Source organism: Schistocerca americana, chromosome 5 (genome assembly GCF_021461395.2).
Source record: "Schistocerca americana isolate TAMUIC-IGC-003095 chromosome 5, iqSchAmer2.1, whole genome shotgun sequence".
Lineage (NCBI taxonomy): Eukaryota > Metazoa > Arthropoda > Insecta > Orthoptera > Acrididae > Schistocerca > Schistocerca americana.
In genome coordinates, this window is record NC_060123.1 from 673,256,550 (window position 1) to 673,278,419 (window position 21,870).

At 37.2% G+C, this 21,870-nt stretch overlaps 1 protein-coding gene across 2 annotated transcripts; it reads right to left on the minus strand.

The window, feature by feature from the left end:
• Nucleotides 1–12,041: 12,041 nt before the first annotated feature.
• On the minus strand, nt 12,042–15,650 carry LOC124615477 (RNA-binding protein spenito). Of its 2 annotated transcripts, none has more exons than XM_047143399.1 (2): nt 15,525–15,650; nt 12,042–15,419 (listed from the first exon to the last, which is right to left on the minus strand). In XM_047143399.1, exon 2 carries the CDS (start codon nt 15,357–15,359, stop codon nt 13,068–13,070), a length of 2,292 nt encoding a protein of 763 aa, XP_046999355.1. In that variant the 5' UTR covers nt 15,360–15,419; nt 15,525–15,650; the 3' UTR covers nt 12,042–13,067. The 2 variants fall into 2 exon arrangements, with proteins under 2 accessions (XP_046999355.1, XP_046999356.1); XM_047143400.1 differs by having other exon boundaries at nt 15,514–15,634.
• Between the last annotated feature and the right edge of the window lie 6,220 nt (nt 15,651–21,870).

Sequence of the window (21,870 nt, forward strand, 5' to 3'; positions counted from 1 at the left end):
GAGACCAATATTATGTGACATTTAATGAGGCAGGCAAGGAGAAGCACAATAAGATTGATGACTCGTCCTGTTTTCATGCCTGAACAAATCTGTGTTATCATACTTCGGGAATTAAATGAAAGCTGCTATTCCTTTTCTTGCTATAAAGTTTTCAAGATTAACAAGCCTTTTAATGTATAACTGTACATTGTACATGACCCCAACAAATTACTGTCAAGATGTAGAGAAAAAAGTCAGTTTTTATCATCTTTCAGATCTGTCTGTGAAAAGAAGGTCTTCATTCAGAACCTTGTCTGTGAATGAAACTTGTGTTGTGATGTACATACTGATGAAATACGTTACACTCATTTTTCGTCGACAATGTATACCAAAATTGGAAATTCCTGAATGGAACAATGTGTAAAATAAAGGAAAGGCAACCAACCACTCACCTAATGTGTGGTGCATAGACACAGCTAACAGAAAACAATGTTCATTAGCTATTGCACGCTCTGGTTCTTCTTCTAGTAGAAAGTACACCATTCATACATACAACCACACAGTGTAGGTGTATGCGTGGAAAGCCAGAGAGCTCGAAAGTTAGTGAACATGGTTTGTGATTACACGGTGTGTGCACCACGCGTCTAGTATAGGTGAGCGATTGCCATTCCTCAATTTACGTATTTTTCATCAGCAAGATGGTCAATACTATCTGATCCCTCAACAAACTACTCATACAACTCAATTGCATCTGTTACTAGGCAGAATAAGCATGACAATACTGTGGCCTCTGAAATGCACGTCCGAGGCACTAAAACTGTGAATGATTCATAAAACAATTCCAGTTACTGATAAGGATATTACACTTTATCAGTTACGACCCTTAAAGATCCATCCACAAAGGATGAAGTAAAACTTATAACTAAAATAAAACAAAAGTAAGATATATACATTTCAATCAGGTCACAGTACACTCATACCAAATACCTCATCAACACATTGTAACCAGTTTGTATTGTTCCACTGACAACAGGGGGCATGGCACGGTCTACTAACTGCCTGAAAATTTGAGAAAGATGTTTCCAATCAAGAAAACAAACTGTGCAAATGATAAGATTGGCCTTTTTTTTTAAGCACTTTATATGTAGGAATCTCAACTTCTTTGCATTAACAGGAGGTCATATTTAAATATTTTGAAAATTACAAATATGACCATGTAAATGAAAAAGAACTGAATTCTTTTCAACATTTAAACTGAAAACAGGGGACAATCATGTAATCATGGCGACAAAACAGAACGATTTTCATTCCTTTATAAATCATAATACATTGTAAAAGGAGACGTGAAATCAATAAATGGAAAACAAACTACACTGACAACATATAATTGCAAAAACTCATTACTTATACAGAAGCCAATTTGTTAATTTGAGAACACAAAGACTGCAAGAAAATACGAGGGTAATCCCAAAAGTAAGGTCTTCAATTTTTTATAAGTACATAGACCTGTTTATTTCTACAATGGTTTACGTCAGTTTACAGCTTGAACATTTACCTATTTTTTGACATAATCACAATTTCTTTCAATGCATTTTTGTAGACACTGTGGCAGTTTTTGTATGCCCATGTCATACCAGCTCACCACCATGCTGTTCAGAAAGTTACGAACGTTCAAGCTGTAAACTGATGTAAGCCATTGTACAAATAAACAGGTCTATGTACTTATAAAAAAAAATAGGGGACCTTACTTTTGGGATTACCCTCATAGGAAAACACAGGCCTGTCCATTTTTTTAAATCCTTATTAAGATGAATCACCAACTCTGATTACGTAGGTGACAGACAACAGTTCAGGAGATACTAATCTGGAAAGTGGCAGTTAAAATTTATTTCATCATTATTTGTACGAAAGGCTAAATACTTACCTTGCTTCATGTCTATGTTCAATGAGCATAATTCCACAGCAGAAAAGATGTGAATTACACGAACATGCGTAAATTTATTTTAGGAGTAATCACACTGTTCCTATTTGCCACCACAAACAAAATAATTTTGTGGACACTATTAATGCAAAAACTGTAGGCGGTTGATCTGACACATACACATAAATTTGAAATTTCAGACCCAATTAATAGTGAACAATCTGCAATTAATTAATGTGGAATTCCATAGTCTTCAATTTCTTGTGGTAAAAACTGGTTACATCAGCATCTATTTAATGTTCAAAATTAACTGAAAAAACCACCTGGCAAAATAATTTTTAACTGTCAAAATATCATTAAGGGCAGAAAGGATGATAAATGTAAGAAGTCTATTTGTTAGTTGTGCATGAAACAGGAAGAATTGGCTGTCATCTTTCACTGATATGTACAACATAACAGTAAAATTCAGGTATGTAACCACTAAAACTGCCTACCTCCTTACGTACTCTGTTGACTTACACGTCTGTGTGGTGTCTTGATGACTATCATACACTACGAGTTACACATACACGCACAAAACTGAAACTCATTCTGTTTGTGGTGCAAGTTCCAGTTTTGCCAGTGGCTGGGAACTTGAAACATACATTATGTAACTAGGATAGCACAGAAAAACGAAACTGGTGATTTAGTAATGAATTTGGTTTCTGGTGCTGAAAAGCAAGACACCTTCACTGTACATATCATTACAACACATACTAAAGTGACAAGTTCTGTTACACAATGTTTGTTATGTCTCATCACACTTACTTGAGGTATACACATTTTAAAGCAACTGTATCACCACCAATAGAGTCTTTGCTATTTATGAACTACCCACCCAGCACCAAAGCAATAAGTATTAAATCCCCAGTAAGCATGCATAATTTATTTCCTTTAATTTCTTGTCATGAGTTATTCAGATAACAAAATCTGCCACTTTCAAAAGTAGTAGTGATGTGTACAATGAATGAGGGTGTTGTGATTTAGCAACAGAAATCAAATTTATTACTATTTCACTAGTTTGTCCACTCTGTGGCTGTAAAATAGATCCATACTGCATGTCACAAAATTTAGAAATGCACATTGAATGAAAAATTAGATTCAATACATAAGTGTTGGAATTGACAACTGACACTGTCAAGTACTCTAGCTAGTCTATGTTCAAGTAGTTATCCATAGACTATGAGGAAAAATTAAAACTGCAGTATCTAAATAAATAAATATGATAAGCACAACAAAGTTTAAGCCATTTGTAGAAAAACACAAAACAAAAAGATCTCTTATCTGCCGTATACTATCCTGGCAGCCTGATGCAAGACTACAAATTCTCCCTTGTGTGGAAGAGCAAATGTATTCAGTTATAAAAACAAAATTTGGTAACTGTTCAAATGGTTCAAATGGCTCTGAGCACTATGGGACTCAACTGCCGAGGTCATAAGTCCCCTAGAACTTAGAACTACTTAAACCTAACTAACCTAAGGACAACACACACATCCATGCCCGAGGTAGGATTCGAACCTGCGACCGTAGCGGTCGCGCAGTTCCAGACTGTAGCACCAGAACCGCTCGGCCACCAGCGGCCGGCTTGGTAACTGTCAAAAACATCCATTTGTTTATGGGGAAAAACTGCTATACATGTTGCCCATCTCTGGAGTTATTAAAATTTTGTACACAGACTTTCAATTCTTAACAAGTGTCACATACTACTTCTGACAAGTGTCAAGTAGAAAAACTATCATTTAATCAAGTGTCAAGTAGAAAAACTATCATTCAAATGCGAATAAGATCAGTAGAACAAATTGGTCTTAAAGAAATGTAACCTCTTCCTCTCATAAATGTATATCAAAAATAGAAATAATTAGATACAAAGTGTGAAGAAACAGAGGAACATAATTAATTGGTCACCAATGCCACTGCTATAAAAAAAAAAGTTTAAAAAATATTGTTGCCTATTCTTTATTTAAAAAAAAACTAAGGAAACAGCGGAGCTCAAACAACATTAAATGAGAAATATTAAACATATGAATGCTACTAAAAAGAAAAGCAGAAAACTAAGTCAATACAAAACAAGAAATGCAAAGGGAACATTCAACCAGTAGAAGAAAGTAAGATTCGTACCATGAAGAAGGCTAAGTGGATATGAATGACAATATTGCCAAATATTCCGCACAAGCATGTCAAATCAGAGCAAAGAATACATTGAAAAACACTGATAAGAAACAGAGAAAAACTAATAAGAATAAATAAAACCATGGCAATATGACAACCAAGATTTCAAAGAGCACATGATGAGACTGGATATAATCTTCCCACAGGAAAACCATTTAAAATGGAAGTTTTTTCAGTTTACTCCTTTACATCCAACATAACTGTACCTTTAAAATGAAAATAGAATCACACGAGTCAGTTAGGACTATTATTTATCAAGGAAGAGACAAACAAATGACTCAACATAGCATTTTCTATCAGAGAATAAAATAGTTCAATAAATTGTCCATGGAAATGAATGCATGATACTAATGTTTTGTCATTCTCTTGAGCTGAACATCTCACCTGCCATGGAGGTATGCTGAGTCAGTTTTCCAGATGGGCTAATGGAGAAAACAAGATGTTCATGGAGTATAGCTGCATGTTTCGAGCCCTGGAGTCAGTTTTCTGAACAGACTGGAGGGAGTGCAAGGAGCAAAGCAGCACATTTGTGGTCCAGGAATCACCAGCAGGTGTACTTAGTCTGTGCAGTGATGTAGTGCAAAACTATGTTTCATAATATATCTGGTGCAAATTGTGTAAATCAAAGAACATTGTACAACCGCAACAAATTGAATGAGCCAGTGCAGTTAAGACACTGGCCTCGTATTAAGAAGTATGGAGTTTGCTCTGTCCAGCCATCCTGATTTAGGTTTTCCTAAATCATTTCATGCAAATGCTGGGATGGTTCTATCAACAAGGTCATAGTCAACCTCCTATCTTCTCCTCACAATATACTTATTTACTCTGCATGTGTGTGTATTTTGAGCTATTTGTTTTAATTGTATTACGATGACAAATTCTATATCAATGTGGATGATTCCTGAAAGAGCAAATACATCAAATCATATACAGCTGAACATCACTTACCAGTATCAAAATAATGTTGGATAGTTTTGATATTGTACACTTACACATACAACAAACACCGAGAATAAAAACTTCTCCTATGGTAGCAATTACTGAACACATTTTTGCAAACACTACAAACTTCAAGGTAAAAATGTTTTGTCCCTCATGAAAATAGTTACTGCAATCAGTAAGTAAAAAATTAATGAAGAACAGTTTGTACAGCCACAGAAGATACATGTGAACCATATCTACTAGATAGCAGGCAAAAATGGGACAGAACTTAAGTCTCTGTATGTCCATCTGTATGCAAACCATTGTGGGCCCTTGGCTGTTCAATACAGAATGTTTAATCAAAACACCTTTCAGCTGTCTAAATTCCCAGATGTCATTTTATTGAGCAACAAGTTCCTGAGATACATCATGCCATCTTCAGGCAAAGCAAAGTGTAAGAAGATTCCCTCTCTGGTCCAGTCGAAATAGCGGCCAGCATTCAGTTACTGGTATCCACAGATTTTTGAAACAGCAATCCCTTCAATCATCACCTGCTGACTGTAAGAAAAAAATCTACAGATACCAGTCATTGAATGTTGTTGCCCATTTTGACTGGACCAGAGAAGGGATTCTTCTTACACGTTGGTCAGTGGCCTGAAGATAGTGTAATATACTACGGTATATTGATAATTTTCACTTATGGACCGTCTGACAGCAACTGAATAAAACACAATTTTAGTGCCATACGCGTTTCGCCTATATTTTCTGCAAGGCATCATCAGTGGCCTGGAATATGTACATATGTTAGCTATTTTATTTACATTTTTGTCACTGTGCCTATAGGTGATAAACAGTTCTGGTGGTTGGTATTTCCTATTAAGTAGTAATGTTTTGAACTGTACTTACAGGTTGTGTAGACAGTTTCTTACATATTACGCTCCTGTTGCATTTTTGGTGTTGTTCTTCTTCCTATGAGCGCCAATTTGCTGTTTTTTCCACATTCCACAGCACTATGCACTGAACGCTTGTTTTAATGCAATGTTTTGGTTTCTGTTGCCGACTGTCAAAAAATGCTCTTGGAAAAAGGTTTGAAACACTGCACCAATAGCAAAGTGAACAATCAATACATAGAAAATCTCATAGTAGAAACCGAACACATCCTTACACGTGAAGAACAACAAAACAATTGTGAAATAAACATAGGACTGACAAGAGAACTAGTAAAAGAAGAAATAAAAGGCATAATAAAACAAACACAGCAGACACACAATAAGAACAACCAAACAGAAGCAGCTACTATGAAAAGGTTAAAACAAAAGTTAACAAACAACAACGTATTACTAACAAGAGCAGACAAGGAAATGTAACAGTACTCATGGATAAAGAGCAATACATCACAAAAACCAAGGAATACATAAACACCAACGCAATACAAAAACTGAAGTCAGATCAAACTACACGATTCCAGGCAAATGTGAAACGAACACTGAAAAACATTGAACACACACTCACAGACAAACAGAAATACTACTTAACACAGAAAAACCCACAAGCACCAACACTCCGCAGTCAACCGAAAGTACATAAAGACGGAATGCCAATGAGACCTGTTATCAACTTCAAGAAAGCCCCAACAAACCGCATAGCCAAACACCTTCAAAAGTTAGTTACAAAACACTATAAAGTAGAAAACAACATAACAGTGATAAACACAGGAAACCTAACAGAAAACATACAGAACATACAGGTACCACACACAGCATCACTGATTTCATTCGATATAGAAAATATGTATACCTCCATCCCTATCACAGAAACAATAGAAATCATAGAACAAAATCTCTCATCCCACAGCAACCTCACCACAGACGCAATAAAAGAAATAACAGATATGCTCAGACTGACAACGGAACAAAACGACTTTCAGTTTGAGGAAGAATATTATCTACAAACTGATGGACTGCCCATGGGATCCCCAATATCAGGAACACTAGCAAACATTTTCATCAGCCACCTTGAAAATCAGATATTTGATAAGATAACCACAAATGAAAGTTTCAAAATCATATATTGGTACAGATACGTGGATGACATTATTTGTCTGGTAGACGAGCCAAGTGAAAAAATAGATAAACTCCATTCAGAAATAAACAAAGCTCATAAGAACATAAAATTCACACTTGAAAAAGAAAATCAAATAAATTTTCTTGACATTACAATTAAAAAAGAAAATGGAAAACATACATTTAACATCTTTAGAAAACCAACAGCCACGGACACAATAATACATTCCACATCCAACCACCCCCAAAGCCAGAAACTTGCAGCACTAAACACATGTTACATAAATTAAACAGAATCCCACTCAGCAGGAGAAACTATGAACAAGAAATGAACACGATCATACAAATAGCTAGGAACAACGGGTATGACACACATGTGGTACACAGGCTCAATCAAAAAATAAAAACACAAATAAAAAACAAACACAACATTTCCACAATACAAAAGAACTCACAAGCTGAAAACTTACAAACACACTCAACAAACACACACAATGACAACACCACACAGAAAAGAACCAGATGGTACACCATGACCTACACACATAAACTAACACACAGAGTTGCAAACATCCTAAAGAGACAGGGCTTCAAAATAGCATATAAGCCTGGGCAAACCCTTCAATCACACCTAAGCCAGCCAGCTACCAAGAGGGACAAATTCCAACAATCAGGAATATATAAACTTGAATGTCAAAGTTGTGATGCAGTATACATAGGCATGACATGCAGGAATTTTGAAACAAGATACAAAGAACATATCAGATGTTGGAAGTATGAAACAAACCATTCCACATTTGCAGAGCATTTAAAACACTACAACCATCATCCTACAAACATGGAACAAGAAATGAAAATAATGAGAATAAGCAACCATGACAAACATCTTATACAAATGCAAGATAACTTCCACTTCCAGAAAGCCATAGCAGAAAACAAACATGTGATAAATGAACAAACACACATCAGCACAGGCTCCCTACTACACTTAATAAAGGAAATGATAACATAAAAAATATATATATATATATATATATATATATATATATATATATATATATTTTAACACCAAAATACACACACACACACACACACACACACATATATACATACACAGCCCCCCCCCCCCCAAAAAAAATTACATAACACCAAAATACATACAGACACACACACACACACACACACACACACACACACACACACACAGAGCACAAAAAAATATATATCACACCAAAACACACACACACACACACACACACACACACACACACACATACACAGGACAAAAACAAAAATAAATAAATAAATACAATAAAATTAAATTAAATTAATACGACACCAAAACACACACACACACACACACACACACACACACACACACACACACACACAAATGCATAGACGAACAGACCACAGATACTTCAATAGTTACACTTGGCAAAAACATAAATGCAACAGGAGCGTAATATGTAAGAAACTGTCTACACAACCTGTAAGTACAGTTCAAAACATTACTACTTAATAGGAAATACCAACCACCAGAACTGTTTATCACCTATAGGCACAGTGACAAAAATGTAAATAAAATAGCTAACATATGTACATATTCCAGGCCACTGATGATGCCTTGCAGAAAATAAAGGCGAAACGCGTATGGCACTAAAATTGTGTTTTATTCAGTTGCTGTCAGACGGTCCATAAGTGAAAATTATCAATATACCGTAGTATTACGCGCAACTGAGGAGGACAGGACCACAAAAGTTATAGTGTAATATATTGCTGAAACTGGCTGCTCAATAAAATAACATCTGGAAATTTACACAGCTGAAAGGTGTTTTGATTTGACATTCAGAAAAGAATTATTCTTGGACATTAAACAGCAAGGTCATCAGCACCTTTCAGAAGGGCATAAGTGACCATTAAAATTAATATTTTTAAATACTTAAATACCAATAAAAAAAAGCATTACAATATTACATTCAAATGCAACCTAATTCCAAAGCGAAAGGTTTCAGTTTCAAAATATTTACTGACACAAATGATGAAATATTTTAGCAGGAATGTGCGGTTGGTTGGTGACATAATACACATGATGAACCAACTAAAATGAAACACATGAAAACCATATACTAAGCCATTCTCAACACCACAGTTGATTGGAAAGTAATACTTTACTTGGTATGTTAAAGGAAATCAAATCATGATCTTATTGGAACTGGTACACAATTGCTATCTGGCAACTTTTGAACTGACTTACATAATCAGTTGGACGGGGACCTACAGTATAATATGGATACAAACACGTGTTGGAAGACAAAACAGACACATTAGAACTACTTTGTTCCTCTTATGAAGTGGAAAGTAGGGTATTATTGTCATATCACAACCGTTATTGCAACTTGTCACTTCCAGGCCCCCCAGACACAGTCACGATCTATGCATTACTCAATGACGCAACAGCCTGTAGGAGTTGCTACAATGAGTAGCAGTGTTATCTACCTTTCCACTTAATCAGTTACTTCATCCCCCTTTCTCATTTGTCCACAAGACTACCATCATCTTATCCTGCATTTGCAGAAGAATGAAATAGTCTTCAACTACTTGGGCCAATTTACATATGTTGAACTGCCTGTAAAGAACTACAGGGGCTCCAATTAACACTCTATCTTCTACATTCCAGTGCCACAGTAACACACCACGAAGTGGATAGATCAGTAAATTTCAAAAACACAGTGAGGGAAAATGACTGATCACCAAGCTGACAAAATAATAAAATCCACTAAGTTCTCAACTTAAAACTTATTAAGTCTTATAGCACCTTATTTGATTGGTAACTGCAACCGTTCATTTTGCAATCTTTTGGAAAGATTTACTATCCCTTTGGTTCACTTTTGACCCTGTACAGGCTCACCATTGAATGGCAGGCATCCATACAAACTATTTTTAAGTTTGTGTGTTACTAGTTGTTGGATTGTGGTGCTTACAAATATAACAGTGTGGATGAGGTCTAGTGGAAGAAAAAACAATTGTCGTAATGTGCATGTATTGCATTATTGTGGATTCTACATATAATTAATCAATTGATGAGTCTGCAGATGCAAAAAGTATGGGTAATGGAATAATTAACCTAGTCAAGAGATTGTAATGTAAGTGCAGTTTCTATCCAAATCAATATAGTGATATTATCAGTACTAACATAAAAGAATCTATCCATTCAAGTTTTCCCCATTGTGACATTCCATGAATCTTATCACTGAAATCACCATGTAATATTTGAAAATGCTAATGAATGAATAGTTACAAAACTGTGTATTACCTGGCCACAATAAGTTGACCTGTTTTTACACGTGCTAGTAGCGGTGAAGATTGGCACTAGCTGGAATATATTTGTCTCCAAGGACTTGTCAATATTTCTGCATTTGTCACCTCTGCTTTTGTATAAGCACAAAACACATACTGGTGCCAGCTATACAATAAGCTGGTAGCATTACCCTTCCCTCACTGCTACTCCCCCTGGGCTGTCCTAATGTGGTGGCAAAGGCGCACCTCTAGCCATTCATCACAGTACCTGTGCAAATGGGCAACTTATTGTGGCAAAACAGTTGCATTTGAACTAATTGTTAATAAATATTGTACTATATCTTAAAATTAGTCACTAATGGAAAAATAGCTCCTACATAATGTTGCGGCAATGAACATGTTAGGTCTGTTCATAATACCAATCCCTAAGCACAACTTTTAGAAAGTACATTTCTTTATATGTGTACATTTAAGAAGTTTTCCATGTATGGTTGATGTGGTAAGTGTGGGAAATATGTATTTTATGTGGCCACTAATTTCAATTTTTCAACAAAATGATTAAAAAGAGACTTTCATTATGAAACACTTATTTTAGATTTGTTTCAATTGATATAGTTTACATATGAGTGCTTCAGTTCATATGAAACATATACTGTCCTTATGTACGCATCATTCCAATCTTAATTAATATATGTATCACAACCCATTCACAGTTGTTCCTGAATAAAGAACATCCTCAATGCAGCACACTTGTGAGACTCCAAAATGAAAAACCATCTGCAGTTTTTGTATTGCAAATACAACAAGTAGTAAGTAAAACAACACTATAATCTGTGTACACAGAACAGTACAAGCATTAGGACAACACACAGCTACAGTAATGACTTGAAAATCCCCACACACAGAATAAACAAGTCAGTACTGCACTGTCCAACTCACCTGCAATGGCTGATACCACCATCTTCTAATTTGTCCTGAGAGGTACACTGAAGTTCACAGTCACCTTCTTGAAGCATGCACCTAATCACCTGGTGATAATGTGAAACACTCACCAAGGTTTGTTTTCTCACCATTTTAAAACAACATGACGGAGGGCAGACTGTTTTCTGGTTTTGGCACTAAACAAGGTATGACAGCAGAGAGTGTGTGCACACCACTGTTAAACTGTTTACAGCACTGAACAATGGCATTTCTATGTGCATTATATGGGGTCTTTTAAGGTGGAGAAGATAATCTAACAAAACTCCCAAAATTTTAACATTTGAATGTTTCACCCATTATTTAAGATTTCCTACACCATGTTGAAGTTCTTCGCAAAATATAATTTTGAAGCCCCAACACTTTTGCATGATTCACAAATAATTTCTTTCACTTAGGGAACAGAACGAAACTTTTGTCAATAGGTAACATTTTAGACAGGGAAGTTCTACCAACACTTTGAATTACTAGCACTTCACTGGTACACAAACTGATGATTTCCATTGAACACCTACTATCACCATGAGCTAACTTCATTGCTTTAACTGTAAACTGGAGTCAAAATGTTGTAACACTACCATGCCTTCATCCTTTGACCACTTGTGCACACACAAGACCACTTTCCTTGATAATGTAAAACAGAGGCACCAGGGTAAATGATAAATTCGAAATTGGACTGCAAGAAATTCTATTTGTCACATTCTTGGGTTTCACACAGACACACACACACTTCACACTTTGCTCAGGGTTAAATGTTACAGCATACTTTCATACTCTGAAATACACATAACTTTTACTTTGAGGAAATGTAATACACTGACAAATACGTGATTCAAGCTGAGCATTGTAACAACTGTTTACACATTCACTGTTACACTTGCCACAATGCACTAACACAAAACACTAGATAGATGAAGATACAGGGTCCAACAATGTCTCACTGAACTGCAGCTCACAGCACTTGGCACAGTTCTGTATCAAATCAATTGTGTTACCACATCACACAAATACTCACTCCACAATCTGTCACAAAAATTTAATTAATATGAACCACAACATCTAGCCTATGCGTACAGTGATTATGTCTCTACCCCGTACCTTTGGACATCTTACACCACAAAATTTTACTAGATGTGTACAGAATTGCTTGCAGGTTTTTAATTTAAGGTTTGAAAATATACATTCAGAGATATAACCAAAAAAAATTAAAAAAGTAAAACAAAATAATATATCTTAATATTACAATTTAACATGTAACATACAAACTACGTTATCCTATGCTGAAGAAGCTGCAAATACAAAAAAACAGAACATGAAAAAAAAGAAAGAAAAAAGAAAAAGAAACTTGGTCAACTCTTACACAACAATACAACTCTGGCTCCTATGTACTGCACTGTTTCCACCACTACCAATATCGGTATTGTAAATATGTTTTTAAAACACACTAGCCACGCTGATTTCTATATTAAGCAGTCACTGTTGAGCTGCCAGAGTTCTTAAGTCTTAATGGTACATAATAATACCATAATATGAGCACATATATGCCATTAATTTTTTGAGAAAGATCTACATAGAGCACAAGATACTATGAAATGATAATCTTTCATGATAGCCTCAGCATGCATATACCAACAATATGCCAAAGCAAAGAGCAAGATCTGAAACTGTCAAACTTTTACATGGAGTAATGTTGTACATTATGCATTTCCACCTCTTACAACTACTATAACTAAATGATCTTCTTTCAGTCCTTCCTCTGAAAGATTTGGGGCTGTTCGTTTCAACAACTCGGTTGAAAATGGGCAAGGAGGAAAAGCGTACAATACACCAGTAGCCTCAGTGTCCTTATTGAGAAGGGATATAACACCAGCAGCTTCCTTTTGTTTTAAGTATGAAACTAAGTTTCTCAACGGTCTAGTCTGCACAGAAGTATCCTCAGCTGCCACTTGATTTGTAGATCCTGACAAACCTAAGAAAATTGCATGTGAACTTGAAGATGAAATTCGCTTTGATACATCCTCTAGTTTTGGCTGATCTAAGCGTAAGCGTTGTGTGATTCTGAGATGATTCTTCCCCTCCTCATCTTTTAGCAAAGTGGTCACAATTTCCGTGTCACCATCAGTCAAATGAAATTTTGCAGGGAAAAGCGAATTTTTCAAGATTAGTGCACCCTGCCACATTGCAATACATTTCCTGGCAAGCTCAGGCAATGTTCGAGCACTACCTAGCATTCCATTTCTACGACCGTCTGAACCAGAATCACTCTCAACAGAATGTCTTCGTGGGGAGTGGGAACCTGATCTGTCAACCCCTGGTTCAGCAGAACCTGCACGTCTCGGCTGAGTGGGCATTTCGTACTCTATCTCTGGTAATGGTCGTCTACCTGTCCATTCAGCACTGTAAGTATCAGCTGGGAATCCACCTCCACGAAATGCTCCCCTACCTCCACCCCTTCTATCATGCCATGGCATACCTCTTCCCCTGAAGCCACCACCTCGTGGTGGTCCATAACCAAAGTCACCTTCAGGCCATGGTTCATAGACAGGCTCATAGCTTCCAAATTCATCACGTCCAGGAACTCTGTTCCTAAAATCTCCCCCAGCTGGTATTTCTTCAGGAAAAGGTCTAGGTTTGTAATTAGTGTAAGTAGGCACTACATCGGCAAAATCTGCACGTAATCTGTGTTCTGGACCACCAAGGGGAAATCCACGCATTTCTTTGACAGCAGCAGTAGCTGCATCGATAGAATCATAAAGGATATATGCATTTGTATCTCCTTTCACGTAGTCTATTTTCTTTATGGCACCAAACCTATCAAATTCTCTTTCTAACTGGGATATCGATGTCCAAGGACCAAGACCTCCAATCCAAATTCTAGTTGTTGGATTTGCCTTACCATAGCCAATTTTACACTGGAACTTTCCAATATACTGACCAGAAAGTTCTACTTTCGACCTATGTGCCATGTCCAAATTCTGAAAGCGAACAAATGCATATGCATTGCCTGTTCCTGGTGGTGGACGTTTAATATCAACATCTTCCACAATGCCATAACGTCCAAATATCCTACGCAACTCTTCTTCAGATATGTTTATCTCTAAATTTCCAGCAAACAATGTTCTAGTGGCTAGAGGGTCATCTTCTGGAGGAACGTGATGTAAATAGTTAGGAAATTTATCTTTTTTGTTTTCAAATTTTTCAAAATGGGGATGGGGCTTGAAACCTCCTGGAACCATATGCCTTGGTGGACCATAATGATGTGGTGGACCCGGAGGAATATGAGGTGGGCCATGGTGCACTGGTGCTCTCATAAAATCATGATGTGGTGGAGGGGGGCCTTCTCTACGAAATTCACGATGAGGAATACCAGGAGGTGGACCATATGATCTCTCATACCTACTACTTTCACTCTGTCTGTGCCTCTCTGGCCCCGGAGATCGTGATCTCTGATGATAGTATCTGTCATACTCAGGACTAATGCTTCTCTGCCTGCTTGGTCCTCTTCTATATAAATCGCTTGAACTTCTGCTATCATACACAGGTTCCACTAATGCCACTTTATCAAAAAGAATAATTCGAGGCTTACTATGCTTAGCGTCACGAGCATCTTCTGAACTTCTAAAGCAGACGTATGCAACTCGCTCATCAAGATCATGTGATATCCTTACACTCAGTTCACCAAATTTTTTATACTCGCGATATAATGTATCTTTAATTACGTCGTCACTAGCTTTCGGATGCAATGCACTAACACACAAAACCTTATAACTAGGATATGATCTCTCGGACACATCTCTTGATCGTCCATAATCGTCTCTGTGTGAGCTTTCCGAGGGGTATCGACCCCTGGGGCTTGGAGATCTGCCGCGACTTCTTCTTCTTATCCTTTCTGGTGTAATCCGCTCGTCGGAGCTATCGTCATACCTCCCAATACTCGATCTTGATCTCTTGCTTCTTGGAGGTGTATCCCGGTCCGAACTCCTCTTCATAGTTTGTCACCTTTTTCACACCAAATACTGACAAAACGAGTTCAACCGAACGGCACTAACCTGGAAACCAACGATTTTTTTACTACGTGTATCCATGCGCGCATTTTGATGTTCAAATTACACTATTATGGTCACCGTAAACAATAATATTTACACAAAGCATACCAGATGCACCTCGTTAACTGCTAATCAAATCTGTTCTCACAAATTACACTCAAACAACAACCACATATTTAATTAAAGGCACTACTTTCGCTTCCTTCCAGCGTCCCTACGATGCCAAATATTCACAGGGGTGTCAAAGACGACATTTATCTGAGAAACAATGTCCCAGATCGATTGCAACGAAGGCAGTGTAACGCCGGACTAACTCAGGCATGAATTATTGCACATTCATCCCCCGCACCAATGTCGTTAACGTCATGTTAACCGTTTCCACACGCCGCAGTTGGAACCTCTATTTTAAAATTGGCGACAAATGAACTTATTTTTACGGGAGTTAATGTAGTTGTCAAGCCTTCAGTCAAAGAGATTATAATGACTTTGATGGACGAAAAGAAAAGAAAGGGAATGGACCCACAAATGTTGGGAACAAATATGGGAATCTCGTAGCAATCGCATCGTTCGATAACAATTTTCGAATGAGTAAAATGAATTTTGTAATACCTGTGAGCCATATATACAAGAGTGTAATATCTGTATGCGAGATACCATGGCAGCACACATTAAATTACAAATAATATTGCGATATATGGCAATCGGAAACACTTTATCGTTGCAATACATGCACGTAAGGCATTTTTATATGAAGTACTGGATGCTATGCAATACTACACTGAAGGTGTATCGGAAAATAACATTTTTGTCACAACAGGAGTGCTTTTTTGAGTTATACGGGATTGTGATACTGTTGGTCAAAGATCCTGTAATTTTTTTTGTTCTATTGGCTTCTAGCATACAAATTTTTAGCCATCGCAATTCAAACGTATTGATACACATATACTTGTCAAGATAACATTTCTTCTTCTCCTTTCCTATATGTCTTCAGATCGAGATTGTTGTACTTATATTACAAAGATACAATTCACAACTAACCCCTCACTTGTTAATTACTTTCTTAAGTTAAAAGGTAACATTTCTGTTTAAATTTTTGTGTCTTTCTTTAGCCATAACTCTGGATAAGGTGCTGTAGGTCCTCCTGGTTGTGTCTCTGAGAACCGGGATCATGCAAAGTGGCTTTCAGTGACGTAGTCCTAAGAGTTCCTTTAGAAAGTTGACACTGGTTTCTCACAGCATGTACACTGAAATATGAGATTTATATCACCAATTGTTTCTTCTACACACTGACAAGAAGGTGTATCCGATACGACGACACTACGTAAATGGCTGGGAAACATCCATGTTTGAGACGGATGCTAGAAACATAACGCTCCATTTAGTGATATGGTACTTAAATTTGTAAGCAAATTTTGTACTTCTGTGCAGAATAGTCATTATTCAATGACTGTACCACGGAGACCACTGACAGTTAATAAAATATTCCTGACTATTATGCCATGGTTGAATGAGTTTTAATGTGACATCCATTCGACCAAGGCATAATACCTTTATTAACTGTGACATTTCCGGTCGTGAATGTTTGCATTTTACAACTATGACCACTGTTGTATTTACATAGGATTTTAATTAGGATCAAGGGTATTTTAAACAAATAATGTAAAAGATAATAACAGAAAATTCCATAAGAATGCAGTAGTGCAATACAGGACAGCACACAGCTCTTACATCTAGCAGCTCGAAATTATAACATTATTTTTATCATCTGCTAGCATGTAATGTCTTGCATGAAATATGAGTATGAGATGCCTTGGATATGGTTCTGATTCGTAAATGAATGGGTGTAAGATGACGTTTGCTGAACCACAGGTTGTGTATTTTGACATAGTGGAGGTACTGTGGAATAAACACTTTTATTTGCCAGAGAACTAAATGTGATAGACTAAATCACTATTTACACTATAAATATTACAAAAGTTGTTTGGTAACAAACGCATAATTTTCTCCAGTTTGGTATTCTATTCAGATGACCAGGGTTTTTGAAGTGTTGTTTATTTTATTTGCATGTGCTTTAATCTAAACTGTAATTATTTGTTGGCTGTTAGGAGGAAACAACTTTCTCAAACACCATCTACAGCAGCATACTGACTCATCAGTATATGGACAAATTTCTTTGGAACACCATCAGTGCTTTCAAATAAGAAATTACTGAAATGACTCCCAAAAAGGTTAGACAATGGAGAAGATAAGAATTTCCCAACATTCATTGGGAAAAAATATTTTGCTTGATCCACACTTTTTACCAATATGTCAAAAGGTATCAGTCATGGTAATTGCGTTGTGCACAATTCTGCATATGGCCCAACAAATAATATAATTATATGAATTTCTTTGTGCAGCATCTACTGTGTCCTGAGCTCAGTGGCTACATTACATCTAGACTTTTCATTGACACGAATAGTGAGATTCCTTATCTGTAAGTCTTTTTGTGTTAAAATATATGGTACAGTTTCGATTTCACAGTTACTACTTTATGATCAGGTTACCAAGCTGTTTATCACAACTGTCCTAAGAGCACTGTGAACTTTTTATGCATGTGGGGTAACAATATTCTCACCTTTCCTTCTTGCTTTGACAAATGCATTTTCAATAGAATCCTGTATCAGTCTTCTAGTAAAAAGAAATATAAAATTAAAACTTTCGATTAATTCTGACAATAAAGACTTTAGAGCAGTCATATTATCAATGCAACCTTGAATGCACTGTGGATTTTTTCCTTTATTAAAACACATAACTGCTTTAAATTTTCCTGAAATTCTAACAGTTTCTCTAAATGTTTAGATTCACTGAAAAGTTGTTCCCTGTACAATTCGGTGTTGCTACATTTTGAGGAATTGAAAATGTGAAAAAAGGTTACACACATTTCAATGAAATCAGCTGTAATAGTAGCTGAGGATGGCAAGGAACCAAATCTCACATGTAATTGAACACCATAGGCAATGGAGTGACTTAGAGTAATCATTGTTAAACATACCCTCATTGGGGAGAATGGAGGACGTGTGATGTATAGTTTTGGAAGTTTGGGGGCAAATTCTAGGTACAATTGTTGAACTATTTTTTAAAAAATTCTTCAGTGTGAAACCAGCCAAAGACTTTTCCTTCGAACTAAAAGTCGTATTTCTCTGTATTATTCCTCAGTGACTTGAGCAAGTAAGGGGCACCACAGAAAATCAATATTTTTTCTCAATTCACTTCAATAAATAGTTTTTCTCAGTTACTCTCTAAGAGTTTTCTCACTTTTACATTATTTGTGCCTTGATCACAAACTATGGTTTTAGGTAATAGACCACTATTCTGAATTTGAACCAAAATGTTAGTCAACATATGTTTTATTAACTCCCAAGGCATTGCTTCTCAGGACAAATAATAAACTATTATTCGATAAAAATTTAAGTACAGACCTTTGACAATCACTACCATTTAACTCTGGATAACAACAAACTTCTGCAGGGGTTTCCTGAAAACCTTAGAATATGTCATTTTGTGCACCGTAGGTCAATCGTGAGTTACGACATACTTCATCAAATGCTGCGGATACAACTTTTTTCTCTGGTTTCATTTTTCCAGCTTTTCATTGTAGCAAATCAAGCACTAAGCTATTAATAACTGGTTTAACCTCTGAATTTGGCAACGAGCTCCTTAGTGTTCTTGGAGTAGGTAATCAAAAGTATGTCTGCAAAAACCTGTACATTTTTGGTACACAAAAATGAAGGTCCAAAGTTAGCCCTCTGCCTTGTTCTGTGTCACTTCTTCCCTTAGGTTTCCTGGTTTTCGTAATTACCTATAGGTTGATAAACTTCCCTACCACATCATGACAAACATATATTTTGGCACTGTTGCATTTTGTCGCAAGTCTCCTGGCTGCTAGATTTTTGAAATGGATATTGAGTTCTAGTCACAGTCTAATGTATGGCTTGGAGTATAACTTTATAGTCTGTTATATAGATTACCTTCACATTCAACACAATAACCAGAAAATGCGATTTACTCGCCGACACAAAAGCTTGTGCACTCTAGTTTTTACTCAGTAACCAAGTGAACAAATAAACAAGGAAAGCAAAAACCACTGACAACATAAAAGCTGTGGAAACCAAGCTGCAGCAAGGAGAAGGCATTTGACAGTGCTCCTGGCTGCCAGTTCGTGAACTGTGGTGATGTCTGGCAGACTATCATCTGATCATTTAATGTTCATCATTGCTGTCACTTGTCGCCACCATGTAGCCCTCCTAGGAAAACGGTGCGTCGTCCTCGATTGACGCCTAAAGCGGCATTCATGAATCATGCCGGAAAGTATACTCATTATCCACAACATGTTTGGCGTTGAGTCAGAGTCGGAGAAGTTTCTGGTGGAGGCTGCATGCTAAGGGGTAGTGGTTTCATCTGGTTGTTTGGAAGATGCAGGTGTGAAAATTCTTGTCTGACAAACACTAGCTTCCTATGTAAATGGAGACAGTAGTCATATTGCCATTTACGAGGATTTCAGACGTTTTCTCACCTCTGTTAATGAAGTGAGGAGACTACTATAAGGTTGTGAACTGGTAGTTTGACTCCATCTCTTCACAAAATTACTTGTGTACGGTATTGTAACTGTCGATATATCAAGGGCTGCAGAGTATCGTGGCATGATGCTTATTGTGGGCGGATGTGCATCATCTTTCTCTGGTGGGGGCGACGAATTCTGGTGTACTAGCGTCGTCCACTGAAAAAGCGGTTGGGTCAATGAGCTCGCCTGGGAGATATAGGACTTTCCAATACACTAGCTCTGCTGGTGAGGCGTCCAGCTCCGGTTTGCACGTGTTGCATAAGCCGAGAAAAAACCAATGGTAAGATGTATGTGCATTACAATTCATGGCAAATTAATGTGATTTTAAGCGACCGGTACCAGCGTTCGATCATTCGATTACTGGGAGTTTGGTAACTTGTTGTTGTGTGTGTGTCACTGGGCTGCAAATTTACCCATGTGAGCAAACAGATCGGATTCGAACTGCAATCCCCTTTCCATCATTATGCGGAGCAGACAAGCAAAACGAGAGATCCAGTTAGACACAATACAGTGGCTAGTGTCTCAGAATAAATTTTATCAACTGATACGACTTCTGACCAGCACTTGAAGCAGTTTACTACTGTCAATAGGCAATGTTGTTCTTCCGAAGGAGGCAGACGACCTACGACATCAATATGAACATGTTCAAATCGTGCTGACAGACTATCTAAAAAATTATCTACCGGTGCATGAACATGACGAGATATCTTGCTGCGTTGACACTGTATGCATGCACAAGCCAATGTTGACAGTACTTTTGTATTAAAAGCCACGCTGAACGGCTAGCTGTTAGTTTATTTGTTGCCTTAAGGCTGGGGTGGCATAAGTAATGTAAGCTTTCTAAGTCTTGCTTGTGAGTCGCCAATGAAACGAACAGACGAGTTTTCCCATTCGAAAACTCACATTACAACTTGGCACTCGAGGCTGGAATGTTGACAGGGTTAAGTTGAAGACCAGATGTGGTCTTTTAAAAAAATCCTGAAGTTCCTGGTCAGAATCTTCTGCTAAAAGCACGAGATGTGCTTCTGAATCCGAATGTCCAAGAAGGGCTGCATCTGCTATACTTGTTTTATCTGCTTTGAGTGCGTTATCCGTTGACTCTGTTCACTTCAGCGACGTTTGGCCTTTAACTTTAGGGCCAGCTAAAGGTACAGTAACAGTCTCTTGGAGTTCTGGCGCATGAGGTAGGTGACGATAATAGCTGAGAACTCACAGGAACCTTCACAGTTGTTCACCAGTTTCTGGCCGTGGAATACTTATAATAGCTTGGATATTCTCTGGTAATGGCAATGTTCCAGCTGATGATATGAGGTGGCCTGGAAAGGCAATCTCTGCCTGACCAAAAACACGCTTTGAGGTGTTCAACACCACTCCATGTTTTTAAATGCACATAAATACCTCAGTCAGGTGCTGTTTGTGTTGCTCTGGGGTTGCTGATCAAGATATGAAATGCTATATTGCAAGCCCTGTAAAGCTGAATATTAAATCTATGCCACATCTGGGCAGCATTTCTCAGTCTGAACGTCATAAATAGGCCAAACGGCGTTATAAGAGCCATTTTCAGAATATCTCTTTTAGTTATAGGAATTTCTGTGTTTGCCTTTGTGCAATATAGTACACTAAACACCTTTCTACCACATAATGCATAATTATAATCTCTTAACAGAGGACCAGGTTAGCAATCCAGTACTGTCCTAGCATTCAAGGCACAGTAATCAGTAGCTGCCATTCGTAATTCTTCTTTGGTAATAAATGTGAGGGTGATGACCAGAGTCTACTAGACAGGTGAACGATGCCTTCCTTCAAGATGGTATTAAATTTCGCCTTGGAAACGGTGTATCGATCATAGAC